We start from the raw sequence: 18,009 nt of genomic DNA, 5'->3' as shown, positions 1-18,009 counted from the left end.
GAAGTGTACTGGTTTGACTAAATCAATAAATGCTCCCTCTGTTCTGCAGATATAAATGAATGTGATGAAGATCCCAATATCTGTCTGTTTGGTTCCTGCACCAATACTCCTGGGGGCTTCCAGTGCATCTGTCCCCCTGGTTTTGTACTGTCTGATAATGGGCGGAGATGCTTCGGTAAGTTCTGAAATGGCTTCTCTGTAATAATCCACCCTGAAACTTCAAAGCTAGACAGTAAACCATCGTGTAGTGTTTGTTACTACAAAATACATTTCTCTGGTAAATACATCATCTGTTAAGTTTAAAATGTAGCCTTCAGAAGTATATACACTGGACAGTTTTTATGGTACTTGAGTTATTGGCTCTGTTTCTATGTTTTTTAAAAATTTCATACTAAAAGAAAAATTGTTATCTTGTTTTATCATTTTCATTTTGTTGTTGGCATAGTGTTATTTGTACTTTGGTGTATGAGTATGTATGTATGTATGTATGTATGTATGTATGGTGTATGTGATGTAACTGACTGAAAGTTACCTAGATTGTTCTTGTCAGACTATAATGTAACAGTGGAAAAAGAGATATGGAAATCATTTTAATGTTGAGCACAATTTCTCAAATTTCCTATGTACATAATTAAAATATTTAAACATTTTAAATAATTGAATACAGTTTTATAGACTGGTCAATTCAAATTGGCAAGTGAAATCAGCAGTTGAGGATTTCCAGACCTATCTTCTAACTGCTGATCGAATCTGCTTCCCATGTTCAGTCCATGAGAGATGTGCCAGCAGCAACAATTATGTACAAATTATTCCATCTTTTTAAATGACCAGTAAGGAGGTGTGTGATGTTTGCTTTCTTGACTAGATACTCGCCAGAGCTTCTGCTTCACAAACTTTGAAAATGGAAAATGCTCTGTACCCAAAGCTTTCAACACCACAAAGGCAAAATGCTGCTGTAGTAAGATGCCAGGGGAGGGCTGGGGAGACCCCTGTGAGCTGTGCCCCAAAGACGATGAAGGTAAGAGCAGTGACATAAAATGGCATTTTGCACTGGCTTTGGACTGTGAGAACTCAGCTGGACTATGTAATTTATGGATATTTTGAGGATGAAATTATTCCTTCATTTATAGAACTTTACTGGTTCAGTGAACAACCTAGTCTCAGGAATTTCTTTCAGCTTTTGTATTCAGCACATGTAAGTGCAGGGAGTCACCCCATTAATTTCATTTTCCTCCGTAAAGTTAGTTTCATTGGCTTTGAAAGGAATGGATTTGAGAGGTGCAGGGCAGGAGATCCAGAAAGGGGGTGAAAATTATGTTTCAGATTGCTGTGGGAGTCCCTCGTGGGTGTTGTATCACGCACGGTCTGTGGCTCTCAGAATCTTATGTAAAATTCTGAGACGCTGAGTCAGCACAACGGTCATTTGCAGGAGGAGACCAAGAGCCCCGAGACCTTGTTAGCGCAGCTGAATTGTAAGGTTGTTCCCAGCAGACTCGAAACTGGCTTGGTCTGTAGGTCTGTGTGTAATGGGCAGAGGGCTCTCCGGCTGCCCAGCATTAAATGAGTGAGCAGATTAGAATCAGACGCCCTCAGTAGGCACCTGGCACCCTGGGAGGAGCTGGACAAGCTCAGGTGACCTTCTCTGAATATGCTCTGTGCTGCTTTTGAAATAAATTATGGAAATAAAAAGACTTGTTTGAAAGAGCTTCAGAGAGGAAAAATAAGTCTAATTTCATGTATATTGTCCATCAGTTCTTAAGTTCTCTGATAGTTGAGACATTTCGGTAATGGAGAATTTATATTTTCCTCTGTAGTTGCATTCCAGGATTTGTGTCCTTATGGCCATGGAACTGTTCCCAGTCTTCATGATACCCGTGAAGGTGTGCTTCAATATGTTTTATTTTTATAGTCTTACATCAATATATTATTGTACAGTTGTCTTATAATCACTGTGATTTCACTGTATAACTGTACTGCATTTGATGCACATATACAATACTTATTATTTATCATATGCACTATATCATGTCTATTGTGGCGTATTAAATACATTATATATTTTCTGGTAAAGTAAATGTCCTTTAAAATTTTTAAGTCCCTGTTGAACATACACACACACACACACACACACACACAACTTTGGCATCTTTTTATATAAGGAAGTTCATGGCCAATTCTATATTTTATTTTATTTTTTTTAACATTTTTTATTGATTTATAATCATTTTACAATGTTGTGTCAAATTCCAGTGTTCAGCACAATTTTTCAGTCATTCATGGACATATACACACTCATTGTCACATTTTTTTCTCTGTGAGTTATCATAACATTTTGTGTATATTTCCCTGTGCTATACAGTGTAATCTTGTTTATCTATTCTACAATTTTGAAATCCCAGTCTATCCCTTCCAACCCTCCACCCCCCTGGTAACCACAAGTCTGTATTCTCTGTCTGTGAGTCTATTTCTGTCCTGTATTTACGCTTTGTTTTTGTTTGTTTTTGTTTTTGTTTTTGTTTTCTAGATTCCACATATGAGTGATCTCATATGGTATTTTTCTTTCTATATTTTAGATGTCAATGAATGTCTTGAGAGCCCAGGCATTTGTTCAAATGGTCAGTGTATCAACACAGACGGGTCTTTTCGCTGTGAATGTCCAATGGGTTACAACCTCGATTACACTGGAGTGCGCTGTGTGGGTGAGTGCTGACTCCACATTTCACACTTTTAAAGTTTATTTTATTTCTCATATTCAGCAAAAGGTCTCTCAGGCACCCTGGGTGGCAGTGGGATTCACAAAGCCAGGATAAGTAGCTGGTAATCACTCTTTCTTTCCCCATTCTACATTTTCCAGTAGACCTGGTTTATGTGAAGATGGAGAGAGTTGCCCAACCTCTGCCTTCAACCAAATATACAAACTCTGATGTGTCTAGAGATTTACAGTTGCCAAAACCGCTAACTGGAAAAGAGATCCATTTTACTTTACAACTTTCCACTCCTGCTCTTGTAGCAGAAGACCACATCCCTCTCTGGGTTTGTGGCTTTTAGGGCAAGCACAGCTGTCTCTGGGAGCCCAGAGGACAGCACACTTGACCCTTCAGGGTCTTCTGGCCTGCACTAAGGCAGCCAGCTGGGGCCAAGGGGCATGCCAGAGCCGCGTGTGCCCTGCACGGGCCTGAGAAGTGTGAGGCCCAGGCGTGTATCCATGGGCGTGCCCCTGTTGAACTAAAATTTCTCCAGATTTGGTGGCACTTTCTTATTCTTCCATTTCAGATACTGATGAATGTTCGATTGGCAATCCGTGTGGAAATGGGACGTGCACCAATGTTATCGGGAGTTTTGAATGCAACTGCAATGAAGGCTTTGAGCCGGGGCCCATGATGAACTGTGAAGGCAAGTGATGCTTTTCTTCAGCATTATTTCTTCTTGGTACAGAAAGGATTTTTTTAATGTCTCAGCTTCTACTTACATTGTTCTGATATTCTAGTGAGAGTTGGTACTTGTTGCTTGTCTGTTCCCTGGAGATTGGGTCACTTTCCCTGGTTCCTCAGTGTGTTGGTTAATGTTGGGTTATACCCTGGATATTGTGGATGATATCCTCTGGAATCAGTTATATTATTTCAAAGAATATTGATGCTTTTGTCTTAGTGGGCAAAACTTGGATGAGTATAAAAGCAGACTGTCAGGCATGTGGGAGACAGTGGTTCAGATTTCAGCTCTGTTCTTTAAACCTTTGTGGCTAGCTTCTTTGATTTTGGCCCACCCATGCATGGTTAAGTCAGCAACTTTAAATGAGTTTATGCAAAGAAAGAGAGGAGAAGGCAACATCTCTGGCCCTCTCCTTTCTGAGATTTCCCCCTCATTCTTCAGCAGCTTTGGTTGTTCTTAAGGCTCCCTCCCTTGATTCCTCTGGATAGAAGCTCAGAAAGTTTCTCTTGGAGATTTAGCTGCCAGGTGCAGCAGCCATCCCCAGGGTAATTTGAGAAAAAAAGATTGAGAACTTATTCTTCCTGGCTATTCACTGAGTTTCCACTCATCACCAAAAACAACTTCAAGTGTTGTTATTGTATTTTTTTCAGAGTTTATAGTTGTTATTTGTTGGAGGATGAGTATTAGGTACCCAGTTCCCCAAAGCAGGACTGGAAGTTTTATTAAACTATTGCTTTCAGTACAACTGCCAAGTAAATACATTGATATTTATTTAAACAAATAATTAGAACTATAGGCTGACCACATGCTGCCTATTTCCTTAATCAGATATCAATGAGTGTGCCCAGAACCCGCTGCTGTGTGCTTTCCGCTGCATGAACACCTTTGGGTCCTATGAATGCACATGCCCGACTGGATATGCCCTCAGGGAAGACCAGAAGATGTGCAAAGGTAAGGTTACAGACAAGGAAGTAGTTAGGACTTTATTTGCCATGATAGAAATATATTTTAATGATTTTGTAGTTCTCAGCTATCTTCTTCTAGAGTTTTACAGAAATGTATCTGATGGCCTTGCTGGTAGATCTCCTATACCTAGATAGCAAGACACTTGATGGTCTATCCAACATTTTCAAAAATAGGATGTCACACTCTTGAGCTCTTATTAAGGCAAAGATAGCCCTTTCCTGAACTTCTTATCGTTAGGATCAGTGCTGAAACTTTCATAAATACAGCCAGCAGTGGAAAAAGACTGAGCTCCTCCTTTCTTTGTCACACGATGAGATTACATTTTAAGAACCAGAAGACCAAAAATATGACTTAAAAGCACTAAACAATAGCCTGTTCTGGACAATTTCCTGTTTTTATATCTTTCCTGTTAAAAATATTTTATAGACCTGGATGAATGTGCTGAAGGGCTGCATGACTGTGAATCTAGAGGCATGATGTGTAAGAATCTGATTGGCACCTTCATGTGCATCTGCCCACCTGGGATGACCCGAAGGCCTGATGGGGAAGGCTGTGTAGGTAAGGCTTTAAGGGACGATGCCTGCTTTTCCGATACGCCTACTCCAGAATCACAGTGCTATTCCCAGACCATCCTAACTGGATGCCAGCTGTTTCTCGAATCTGTTTCAAGGTGGTGCTGTAGCTAGATTTCTAACATCTCAGAGTTTGTGCCAACATAGTAGGTTCTGGATCATACAGTGGAGATTATGCCTGTTCTGTCCTGGAATGTATGCCCTCTTGTTTTTCAAAATTCTGTGTCCTGTAAATCTAAAACATTAAATTTAGAAGTGTCAAAAAACTTCTTGAAACAGTTCTACTCATGAGGCCAAATTAAAAGTAAGAGTTAATATTCTCATTTTTGTATCATTCCATGAAAGAGGAGAGTAAAGAGGCAGATAATTTATAGACCCCTGTTACAGGCTGGATATCTCTGAGGCTTAACTATTTGGACCTCAGTTAACTCATCTATAAAGGGAGGAGGGGGAGCTGGATCTCTGTGATGACTTCAAGAGTTTGAAACGTTATGATTTTATGATGCATGTGGAAGAATCATGCCATGTTAGCTGGTCATGGCCACCCTATCCACTGTCTCAGCACTTTATTCAAAAAATGTTGCCACCTGGGATGCTGCAGCCCCAGGACACAGTCTTCCTCCTCCTTGAGAATAGTTGGCTCCTCTCTTTTAATTAAGAATCTGCTGCTCCCTTTTTAACCTCCAATACCTAGAGAAATTTGGATATTTTTGGAGGAACACTTGAAAAATGCTAATAATTTCTTATTTTGGAAAAAATAACAAAATAATAGTATTTCTTTAAAATAAATCTGCTCGTGATTGCCTGGTGCTCAGAGTCACAATTGAGAGTAGCTGCAAGTGGACACGAGGGAAATGGAAACATTCTAAACCTGGATTGTGGCAGTGATTGCACAACTCAGTAATTTACTAAAAATCACGGAAGTATACATTCAAAAATGTAAATTTTTAAGTTATCCCTCAGTAAAGTTGTTTTTAAAAATGAATCTACCACAGGAAAACATTCAAGGATGTCCACTAAATTTTGTTTGTAGTAACAACCGAAAAAAAAAAAAAAAAAGAATAGGAAGCAACCTAAATGCTCATCATAGGAGAATAGCTAAATAAATGTGGTGCAGCAGCGCTATGAAGTACCAGAGCAGTTGAAAGGAATAAGCTATATGTGTGTGTATTTAAGTAGAAAGAACTCTAAAATATGGATGCAGAATAATATAGACAACGTGTTATATTTTAAAGAAAGTTGTAAGTAGTACTATATATTTTCTGTAGTTATATATAGAAGCAAGTAAGTACGTAGAAAAAAATTTTTTAAATAAACCCCAATTCATAAAAGGGGAATTACCTCCAAGGACAAGATTAGAGGTTACTGGTCTGAAGTGAATTCAACTTTTTCTGTCAATTTTAATTTTTTACAAAAGAATTCCTGTATTACATGTGTAATGGTTACATTAATTTTTAAATGCCTGCAACAACCCATCAGATTATAATTGGATTCATAGTTTCTTTTAGTGTATTAGATATACTTAATAAAATTAAAATAGATTATGTCACATGTTTGGTTATGCAGTTCTTTCAAAAACACTTATTCTTCTAAGATCTAAAAACACTGTTCTTCCAAGATTTGAAAATCAAGCCAAACCTAGACTCCTGTCATGTTTAAACAATATATGTTTCTCAAACTATATGAAATGGTATAAATAACATGTATGGAAGACATTGCTACCATTCTTACTTCTTATTGTACATGGGATCCATTTTCATTTATATCTTTTTTAAAATTTATTTGAATATGTAGGTGTTTGAATCTCATCTGACTAAAATACTTTTAAGTGTGTTTTGCTTTTTATGCTTGAAAATTTTTTGTTTCTGTAACTAGCTAAATTTTACACCGTGCTGTCGTTACATCTGTATGTGTGCTTCCTGGGAAAAGGGGTAGGCATTGTGATGAAGCTGGGAATCCAGGTTTCTGGTCCTGGATCTGCATAAATGAGCTGGGTGAATTGAAAGTGACTTAATTCTCTTTGCCTCAGTTTCCTCCTCTGTACAGTGAGAAACTGATCTGTGTGGGGGAAGGATGTCTGCTCTAGCTCTGATAGTCTATGATCCCATAAACATCCTTTTTCAAAGAAAAGACTCATTATGCATTTATAATTTTTTTCATTTTTAAAAGATGCAGGTTCTGAAACCTTTTTGATCCTAAATCTTTTAATGATAAAGTGCTGATAGCTGAAACTTCTGAAAAACCTTTTTTGATCATCAGAAAACTTTGTAGAGAAGTTTCATTTTATGCAAACATATTTTTACAATTATAAATTCCATAATAAATAGCCAAAATATGATTATAAATAAAGTGTTTACAAATATCAGAATGAAGGATAAAGCCACAAAAAAAAACAATAAAAAAGCTGAGTGCAATGAAATGGGAATCTAACAGAATTACCTCCATAATGTCAAATGCAATAAAAACTAAAAATATTATAGGCTAACGAATTAAAGTTATGCAAGAAATCTAAAACCTCTGTGAAGAAAACTGTAAACTTAATCAGAGACATAAATTTGACAATACAATATATTATGTCACGGTAATTCTTTTTAAATAAATGAGTTATAAAATCTAACGAATAGAGAAATGTTACTAAGATTGTTAAATTTTAATGAAAATGCCAACAGAGTACATTTTGGGATTCATTATCATTTTAAAATGTTAATGAGGGGAAGGAAGGCTTCCTTTTAAGGATGATGGAATGGGGTTACCTCACCCTTATCCCCTGAAGAGTTTAGAAACAGGGTGGGGGAGGGAGAGTACTGTCTTAATTTAAATGAAAAAAGTGGTCACAACTACAGATGCTGAAGAACATCTTTCAAATAATATAATATTTCACATAAAAACTCAGAAGATGTTCAGTTACATATTCTTCTTTAGACTTTGGCAGAATAAAGATATTTCTCAAAGTAACTGCCCCAATTGCAAAATTTGATCCAGCAACCTTTGATTAGAAGATTAGGGACATAGGTGAATGAAAGAAAAGTGATTTTGTTGTTGTTGTAAAGCTAAGTTCTACACTGCAGGGTCAAGAGATGAAGAAGTGGAAGAGAAAACATATGATGAGCTGAGACTTAAAGAACTTTACTCAGAGCTACAGTAGCCTCCTAAATTACCAGAAACCTTGAGTTGTACATGCCTCATGGGCAGAGAACAAAACAGATCTGGTGAGAGGATGTTCACACAACAAACGTGAATTGAAACTGTAGGCTATCTGCAGTTCAGCACTGGTGATCTTCTGCTGTTCTATCGAATATAGAACTAAAATTCTATATTCAATCTGCTGAGAAAATAAACTGAAATACGACATTGTCAGAAATGTGTTCTAGAATATTTATCACCTACATACCTTCTCTGAAATGGTTACCACACTATATGCTCCAATACATTTTTTAAAAAATTAATTGAAGAGGAAGTAGTGTATGTGAAGCAGTGGTGAACCAAGAAACCACTAAACCTTATTATTTGTTTCAAATAGATGTTGATAGTCCATAACAAACTAAAATTTCTCAACCACATGAACGTGGCAGGTGGCACAGGGAAAGAGGAGGAAGCAATAAACTCATACCAAAGTGCATGTTAGGGCCAGAAGCTTTTGAAACAGATACTTCTTGATACTGATAGAAAGGTATTCATTAAGAGTGTGTGAAGTTGTTTCATTGTCACTGGAAGAAGAGAAGATTACAACTTCCAAGCATGAGCTAGGAACCAGAGAAGGGCATAGAGAACTATTCTAATCTAAGAAAGACTGAGAGAAGGGAGCAATATAGCATGGTAAATATAAAACAGTATAAAATAGCAGGCAAGAATCCAAACATACCAGTAATCACCATAGGTAAAAAGTAATTTAAATTTCTTGTTAAAAGATAAATGGACTTGCAGAATTCCTTTTAAATGCAACTTGGTGCTTTTTACAAAAAATGTACCAAATCAAAATGTGAGATAGACTGAAAATAAAGGGATGGGACAAGATATTCAAGCAAATGCTGATTAGGAAAAAAAAAAAAAGAAAGAAAGCACATACAAAATAAATATCAACAAACTGAAAATTAAAAGTAAAAAAGTATCAAGATGAAAGGAGCAGTTAATCAAAGAGATTTAATTGTCATGAGCTTTCTTATGCTTCTAACAACTTAGATTTGAAAAATACCTCAAACAAAATTTACAAAATGTGAAATAAACACAATAAGTAAGGACACAGAAATTTTAATAAGTCAGTTTTGCTCTAATAGATTTTTTGTCACCAACCAAAAGAGCAGTATTACTTAAATTCGTTCACCCATTAGCGACCCTCACAAACCACACTGCTCTTGGGATTTTACTCAACCCAATCTAGAAGGTCTTCCTTTATTCCTGGCCTGAGTGGCCTTTACCCTTCTCCCTACCCCTCCCTAATGCCTACCTCCCTTCTACCCTCCTCACCACCCTACCTAGCCCCCCCCCCCGCCCCGCCTCTCTCTCATGTCACATAAACAGGCAACCTCTTCCTCAAAGTTCTTCTTCTCCTTTTGGGGGGCAAGTTAATCCCTTCTGGAGACCAATTTTTCAGATCTCCATCAAACATTACCTCTTCCCCAAAAGAAGGAAGCGGAAGAAAAAGGAAGGGGAAAAAAAAAACACTTGGTTAACAAAGAAGCCACATGAAAGGATGAGGTAAAGTTAAAAATAAATCAGCATTCCATCATATTAGTGTTTGGTTCGAAAAGTTTTACATAAGATATAATCCATTAGAAGACAATTAGTAAATTAAATTTTACAATCTGCTTATTATTCACATTATTTGTTTTTCTAAAGATGAAAATGAGTGCAGGACCAAACCAGGAATCTGTGAAAATGGGCGGTGCATTAACACTATAGGAAGCTACAGGTGCGAGTGTAACGAAGGATTTCAGTCAAGCTCCTCAGGCACTGAATGCCTTGGTAAGTTGATAAATGAGTATATTTCACTTGGTAAATAAAAACATCTGCTTTACGTGTCATCACAGAAGAGCTCCACATACGTATCCTTGCCTGCTAAACAGACCCCTCAGTCTAAGTGATCCACATACCTCTTCCAAAAGGGGCCATCTATTAAAATGACAGATGTGTACGTGTGTGTGCTGTAGGTACACCGATGCATAATGTAAATAACCATCTTCAATAGTCTTTCCAAAATTAAGATTAATTAAATTCTATGGAAAATTTGATGGAAGTAATACTTCCATCAGGGAATGATTTAATTCCGAAAGAAAATATTTGCTATGTGAGGTAAGCTCTGCTGTGTTAATGATACTAAAGTAAATGCCACATTTCGAAAATGAAGTGAAAGCCAATTTTTATTTTATGGTACAGAAAAACATTTTACAAAATATTTTCTTGTGGAAAATATATGTCTCAGACATTATATTTTATTTTAATGCTAAAATGCATACATCATAAACCATTTTTCATTAATTATGAGCAGGTGTAAAAGTATGGAGTAGTAAAATTTAAGACTATACTTCAATTTTAAAAATTTAAGCAAACAGAGAAATAGCACTCATCACTTGATTTGGTGTAAAAAGCAGCATGTTTCAACTGTATCAGGTTTTTCTCAGAATGATGTCATTTGCTTCAAATACTAGGACATACTTAGTCAAGAAAATATATTTTGTTTATTATTGTCTTTAATCTAGGCCTTTACTAAACCATCAGTCTTTTGGAAACAGAAAAGATAACCAACACAGAAAGTGCACTTTTCTTTTCATTAACAGTTTCATTAAGATGGTTCATAAAACCATATTAAAGATCTCTTTGCCTATTTCCATCAATGAAATCCCTTTATTTATACTATAAAAAATGACTTAGTCCAATATTTGAACAGTCTTTTAGATGTAAAAAATACAAGAGATTAGGTTGAATATCTACCAAGATTATAACATAGTCTAGAATTTGCTTTTTAAAAACAAATAGTGATACACATTTGCTTCTTTAAAGGAAAATATTTTACTTTGATTTTCCTTTTGTTTGGATTCTACAGGAATGGAAGTTTACTGTTACCTAAATGCTGATGGAAAAAAAGAAAAAACAAATCTGTTTCTTCAGTGTAGTATCTGCTTTGTCAAATTTAATAAATTGTTTATAGTGAAAGAACACTCTATGAACTTAATCTCCAATAAAACTTTATAATAGTTGTCTTAAGCAGTGTGACTGTTCATATGAAAGAATACTTACTTTAAAAAAAAAGTATTGCTAAGAAGGAAAGCATTGATTATCATATTTAATTTGAAGATCAAGATAAAAAATTATCAGTTCCATGCCATTGATGCTTATTAACTACTTTGTCATTTCAGACAATCGACAGGGACTCTGCTTTGCAGAGGTATTGCAGACAATGTGTCAAATGGCATCCAGCAGCCGCAATCTTGTCACAAAGTCAGAATGCTGCTGCGACGGGGGGCGAGGCTGGGGTCACCAGTGTGAGCTCTGCCCACTTCCTGGAACTGCCCAGTACAAAAAGATATGTCCTCATGGCCCAGGGTACACCACTGATGGAAGAGGTAAGTAGTGGAAGAAATTCATGAAAGTTATCAATACCATGAAGTTAATTCAGATTAATTTGAAGGAAACACAGTTATAACAATAACTGAAATATTTGTGTGTATATGTGTTTGTACATTCTTTTTGCTGATGCTTTAGATTCTTTAAAAGGTGCAATCTTCATGTCAAATCTAAGAGGTGGAATTTATTATTATTCCTGTTTTAACAGATAGGAAACTGAAGTACAAAGCTTAGGTAAAAATATGTCATTTTCCCAAGATCCACCCTTTCTAAGGGATGGACCCAGGAATGGGACATATCTATTGCCTCCAGAGGCCATGCTGTAACCCCCAACTAGACTTGCTTTACTTAAATAAAGGCTGCTTATTTGTTTGAGCATGCACAGGAACTCATTCTGTTTGCAACATATTTACAGGCCAGCAAGTTTCATAATTGATTAGTGGTTTCCATTATTTTGTACAACCAACTAATATACTAATGTCCTAAAAATACCATTTTCCTCTATTACTATACAGATTCTTGACCCTGTGCCTGATTACTTTGCTAATGAAACCCTTTCTTCAGAGTCTAATGCAAGTGCGTATTTGTGGTCAATCCATGGGATATTATCTCAAATTACAAATTAGTTGAACTTCAGAAGGGTAGCTTTCTAGATTCCCCCAAAATAACTCATACTTAGATGGCAGAATGAGTAGACTTCAACAGGGCTTTCAACATAGCTTTCCTTTTGTTTATCTCTTCGTATCCCTTCAGATTAATTTTTTTGTCTCTCCTTTCCATGTTGCACTCGCCTAAATGATGAGAAGGTATACCAGCACGATTGTGAATGATAGTTGTTAGTTATCTCACGTCAATTCCTTAATTTCTCTTAGTTTCTAAACTAGTTTCATCCTTGCAGAGGATATATTAACTTCTGTTGTTTTCGCCTTGGGGTTTTTGGGGGCACAGATATTGATGAATGTAAGGTTATGCCAAATCTCTGCACCAATGGTCAGTGCATTAATACCATGGGCTCCTTCCGGTGCTTCTGCAAGGTTGGCTACACCACGGACATCAGCGGAACCTCATGTGTAGGTAAGGAGATGTGAGGCGTCTCTGCATCTGAGGGTTGTCAGCTGTTTCCTACCAGTCAGTTACTGTCAGCAGAGTACCTTTATTATGGAGTTTTGGAATGTACATTTTGTTAAATTTGCCATTCGTTTCAGTAATGTGGTTGTTACGGTCACAGGAGTTGTCTAAGACCTTGTCTAGTAATGGGAGACGCAGAACTGTTCAATTCATAAAGGAGTTTGTGCAATTAGGGAATCATAAAAATTATTTTTAAAAATATACTTCCAACATTTTATATTTTAATTTAAAATGTATAAGGGCACATTTGTTTTTCATTCCTTTAATGAAAGAAAAGGACTTTTGATTGTGAAAATGTGATGTGTGTTTGCATATGGAGAGAGAATGCTTTTTGCTTATTTCTCATTGCAGATGTTTGTATAAATTATATGAATTAATCATCATCTACAATTTCCAGTTGCAAAGCAGTCTCTTTGAAGTTTCTATAGAAACTTTCTATATTTTCATAATCTTTTTCTAATTTTTTTTATTGTTTCATCCATACCATTCTATGACAGTGAGGGTAGGGGGGGTGCTTGCCTTTATTGAGTCTTTCCAAAGCATTCAACTTAGTTTTCATTAAAGAAAAAAAAATTTCTCCTTCATATTTCATCAACTTATATCATATTCCATTAAGGCTCCTATTTTAATAGCAAGCACACCTCGCATAGAAGGGTTAAGAAAACGAAACTAAATCCTAGTAAGCATTCAGCTCACTTGGTTGGGCCTGAGTGTGAGAGAGAATAAGCTATCCATTGTGAGCTTTTAGCATTTTGTGGCATCAGTGTGTCTTACAGGGGAAATGGAGATTGCTTGCTATCAGTCAGAGCCCTAGCAGGAAAACGTGGCATATTCCAATAAGGACAGTTTAAGGAGACTTGTCTTTAATAAAGGGATGGTGTATAAAGGCGTGGGCAGAGTGTGCACAAACTACAAGGAATAGTGTGCTGGGGCTGTACCACCCTAGGACCAAAGGAAAGAGAGAAGTTATTGGAACCCAGAAGGAGGAGAAAGCTGTGCCCAGAAGGCTGCCTGGAGAGGAGCTGTGACCTCTGATCCCATGATTCAGTCAGCCTGAGCCTGTCTTGAGAGGAGTCAAATGAGAAATTAAGGACCAAATTGAAGACAGAGGGCAAGAGAGCCTGCTAATAATGTCCATGCAGTTCAGCCTCCTGGGCCCAAGAGCAGGGTAGACCAGTGTGAGGACTGCATCTAGAGGGGGAAGTGGAAGATTTCTAGCACTGTGTGATGCCGCAGCTAAGAGGGTTTGAGAACTTCTGCCACATCCACTTGTCAAAAGAAAGAAACTCTTAGCTTTAAGTTTCTCAAGGTGTAAACCTAAGTACATTAATCTAAAGAATGTAGTGGATTTTTTTGAACCTAGACAGGTGTTCATGTATTTGCTTTACAAAGTAAACCAGTATGTTACTTAAAAAAAAAATTGTTCTGTGCATAATTTCTCTGGGTGTTTTCCATTTTAAGTTGAAGAGGAAAAGAAAAAGACGAAGTAAGAATAGTGGGGGAGGGAAAGAGGCTCATTGTTCCTTTTAACCAATAATTTAATCTTCATATCACTTTTACTTAGATCTTGATGAATGTTCACAGTCCCCAAAACCCTGCAACTTCATCTGCAAGAACATGGAGGGGAGTTACCAGTGCTCGTGTCCACGAGGGTATGTCCTGCAGGAGGACGGAAAGACGTGCAGAGGTGAGCAAAGTCTGGCATTGTGAGCTTCTCTTCTTTCAGATTCAAAATCAGCTCATCAGAGAATGATACCATGTGCTTCACCTTCATTAAAGCACATCTTCCTAGTGGTCACTTTATTATTCAAGGAAAATTCTTCCAAAGGACACATTGTGTTGGAGGAAGCGGAGAGAATGAAAACCCTGGTTACAGTGGTTTTGCTGCCTATAGCAAATCACAGAAATTTTAAAATAAACAAAATAAATTATGATTAGGAAAGAGATCGAAACAACTAAAATAAGATTTCTTGCTCATCCAAGATATCATTTCTGTAAACTATTACACATTTACTGCAGAAGATTGAAAATGAATTGGTAACTTAAAATTTTTTGCCTAGGAGGTATTAAAAGTAATTATCAAACTAAGTTAGATAATTAAAATACTCCAATACTATACTCATACATTCAATTTTATAGTAAACCTCATCAGTATGAAAAATATGGACTGAGGAGATTCCTGCCAAATTAAATTTTTGAAATATGAATTATTCTCTAGAAGATGAAGTTTTGTTTCCAAGAAATACCAAAAAAAAAAAAAGTAGAATAAAATAATAGCAAGCAGTACTATTCTCTTGGATCTACTTAGTGAACCATTATGAGTCAATTTAATTTCGCACCTTGTTTGTATATGATGGCACTGAAGTGTGTGTCTTTTAAGCTTTAAAATAATGAATTAGTCTTGTCTACATCTTACATTGCTTTGTGAATTTATTTAAATATATTTTCCTATAATAAGTTCCAATCCAACCAAAGTCACATATTGAAATTTTTATCTGTATTATTCAAATGTTGATTTCATTTATGACTAGAATTATAGATGCCATGTTTTTGTTACTTCTGGTATTTATGATAGTGTTTTCATTTGGATCCTGAGAACCTGACTCAATGTTTGTGTTAAGAGCTTCATCAGTTTCCAGATTCTGTTTTATTTTAATTTAACCCTGTCTTTAATAGGTGTAAGTGATCAACCATGTGTTGCCAAAACACAGCCTCTGTACCCTGCTTACCGAACTGAGACTCAAGGACAGAGTTTTGGGTGAAGTAGAAAAGGCAGCTTTATTTCTTTGCCAGCAAAGGAGGTCACAGTGGGCTAATGCTTCTAAGACTGTGAGCCTACTGGGGAGAGAAAGCAGGAGGGGTTTATAGTAAAAGTTCAGAAATTCAAGAAGTGGAGCTAGTTTCCATAGAGAAAGCATACAGGGTAGCAAATCATTGCAAAGTTCTTGTTTTTGCAGATGCAGTGGTCCCCTTCCCTCTGCTGGGGATGAAGTTCATCTCGGGCTTTGGGACTCTCGTAATATTCTTGTACCAGAACGAAGGATGCATGGGAAAGGGCTCCATGGAAAAGAGCTCTAGAGAAAAACTTGTGCAGTTTGATGTCAGATGGATAAGTGTGTTAAGCTTTCTAAGCAGGCTGAGGCCTTGGACCTCCTGCTGCAGACCTCAGCCTGCAGCTCTAATAATAAGATTCAAGGAAACCACAAGGGGTCAAAAACAACTGCAGACATATGCAGTTGGGGTGGGTTATGAACAACTAGATGCAGGAAACACCCACCTGCTGTTTCTGAGGTGTCGGGCTCAGGAGCAGGGCACTTGGGTCAGGAGCAGGGCACTGAGCATGATCCCTGCAGGCAGCAGCACCTCAAGAGGGTTAGGTGGACCACCCAAGCCTCCCTCCTCTCCAGCCTAACCCTGGTCAGCAAGAGCATGAGAAAAACCCTTTAAACCATTACACAGTTAAGCAGTTACAAGCACCGTTATAGATATCAGACGGTCACTGACCACAGTAGGTCCTACTTGGTTATACGTGTATTAAACTGTACATTAAATGCAAGAATCCTGACCTCTGGATACTACCTTTGAGACTAGTTCTTGGATACCACCATGATTCATCCTTTCATTTTCTTATTGTAAGAAAACTTTGTGTTGTGTATCACCTTAGCCATCCTATAACAGTAGCCCATAATGTTTATCTTTCTCCAGTATGTGAAAAGAAACTCCTTGCCGTATGCATATGTATGTCTATAAAACTTTCAGCAAAGATCTAGGCAAAATCCTCCCAATAGAGCATGCATGCCTGCTGTGGCTTCATGAGAAAGAACTCAAGTTACCCAGGAAACTCTGCTCTGATTGTCATTGGCTTCTCTTTCATTTCAGACCTCGATGAATGTCAAACCAAACAGCACAACTGCCAGTTCCTCTGTGTCAACACTCTGGGGGGTTTCACCTGTAAATGTCCACCTGGTTTCACACAGCATCACACTGCTTGTATTGGTAAGACAAACTACAATAGGGAAATTTTGCAGACTTTCCGTAGAAACATAAAAACTGTACTTTAAAAATGGTAGAATAACAGCTCAGTGCTTAAAACCAATCCCTCATAATTAGTGGTCTAAAAATGTTGCTAACAATATAGGTATTTTTTCACAAGAAGAGTATCTAAAGGAAAAAAGTCCTGTATAGTCCAACTACATGCACACTAGGTAGTGCAGGCAGGGCCCTCATACTGCATCCTAAATATAACCATGTGTGTTCAGATAAAATATGATTAAAGGCTCACTGTAGTTTAGAACATGCTAATGCACATGCCGAGTTTTTTTACATTAGAAGACACACATGTTAAGAGGCTTTCAGTCTGTACTATCAAAAACCATGTCCTCATTTAACCCAAAATAAGCTCTAGTTGAAATATACTTTTTCTGACCATTTTTGCCTTTAATACAATGGTGAATCATGGCATACATTTCCCTAAAATGCTGTTTTCACATCATGAAATTTAGGCTTTCATACTTCACTTTTTACTTCACGTAGTGAAATTTGAGTCATGTAATAATTGAGACGTGTGACACTCTACCCCTTCGTGCTTTGCTAGACAACAATGAATGCGGGTCTCAGCCTTCACTTTGTGGAGCAAAAGGCATCTGTCAAAACACCCCAGGAAGTTTCAGCTGTGAGTGCCAAAGGGGGTTCTCTCTTGATGCCACTGGCCTGAACTGTGAAGGTGAGTTTATTTGCTCAAACATCCTTACTCTAATATAGCAAACTATTTTAACTTCCAAGCCACTCACTGAAAATTGAGATCATCTTAAAAGAAAAAAATACACATTTAACAAAGTAGAACCCATTTGGTTTGTAAATTTTCATATATCATTTTGGGGACAGAGGAAAACCTTAATGTGATGAAACAAAAATTTTGTCAGTGCATATTAGCTTTTAAGTTAACTGAACTGTTTATCTGATTATTAATCTAAAAAAGAATTAAACTGAAAAAGAATGTGCCTAACTTAGTTTAGTGTATGAGTATACCAGAAAAAAATTGAATGTCTGTTCCATGATAGTCGAATATGTAAATGGTTAGTGTAAGACAAAGAATCAATTATTGTAGAGAACTGGGAAATGTACAGAAAGTGCTAGGGAAAACTCATGATGATTTTATTTGGTCTGAGACCCTGATTCACTCTCTTTTCTACAATGAACATTTCCTATAAAGTCTCCCTCACAATAGGTATTTCCTGTGAAGTCCATGGGAACATTTAATTGGGGATAAAATAAGAATCTGCCTGTGGTCAATAAAATATATTGTTCTTCAATATTTCCATTGCAAGTGCCAGCGTGTAAGACACATGTACTA

The 18,009-nt window shown here is 37.0% G+C and overlaps 1 protein-coding gene across 1 annotated transcript in view; it reads left to right on the top strand.

Moving 5' to 3' along the window:
* Window positions 1-18,009, top strand: part of FBN2 (fibrillin 2) — a 206,194-nt gene that overhangs the window by 178,292 nt on the left and 9,893 nt on the right. Inside the window, exons 49-61 of the mRNA XM_010981038.3 lie at window positions 50-175; window positions 866-1,018; window positions 1,815-1,880; window positions 2,574-2,699; window positions 3,274-3,393; window positions 4,258-4,380; window positions 4,822-4,953; window positions 9,804-9,929; window positions 11,321-11,527; window positions 12,477-12,602; window positions 14,221-14,343; window positions 16,536-16,652; window positions 17,251-17,379. Coding sequence (XP_010979340.2) covers window positions 50-175; window positions 866-1,018; window positions 1,815-1,880; window positions 2,574-2,699; window positions 3,274-3,393; window positions 4,258-4,380; window positions 4,822-4,953; window positions 9,804-9,929; window positions 11,321-11,527; window positions 12,477-12,602; window positions 14,221-14,343; window positions 16,536-16,652; window positions 17,251-17,379 — 1,674 coding nt within the window. The remainder of the gene's footprint in view (window positions 1-49; window positions 176-865; window positions 1,019-1,814; window positions 1,881-2,573; window positions 2,700-3,273; window positions 3,394-4,257; window positions 4,381-4,821; window positions 4,954-9,803; window positions 9,930-11,320; window positions 11,528-12,476; window positions 12,603-14,220; window positions 14,344-16,535; window positions 16,653-17,250; window positions 17,380-18,009) is intronic.

The sequence above is a fragment of the Camelus dromedarius genome, chromosome 3 (genome assembly GCF_036321535.1).
Source record: "Camelus dromedarius isolate mCamDro1 chromosome 3, mCamDro1.pat, whole genome shotgun sequence".
Taxonomy (NCBI): domain Eukaryota; kingdom Metazoa; phylum Chordata; class Mammalia; order Artiodactyla; family Camelidae; genus Camelus; species Camelus dromedarius.
This window is presented reverse-complemented; position numbering and strand designations above follow the sequence as displayed.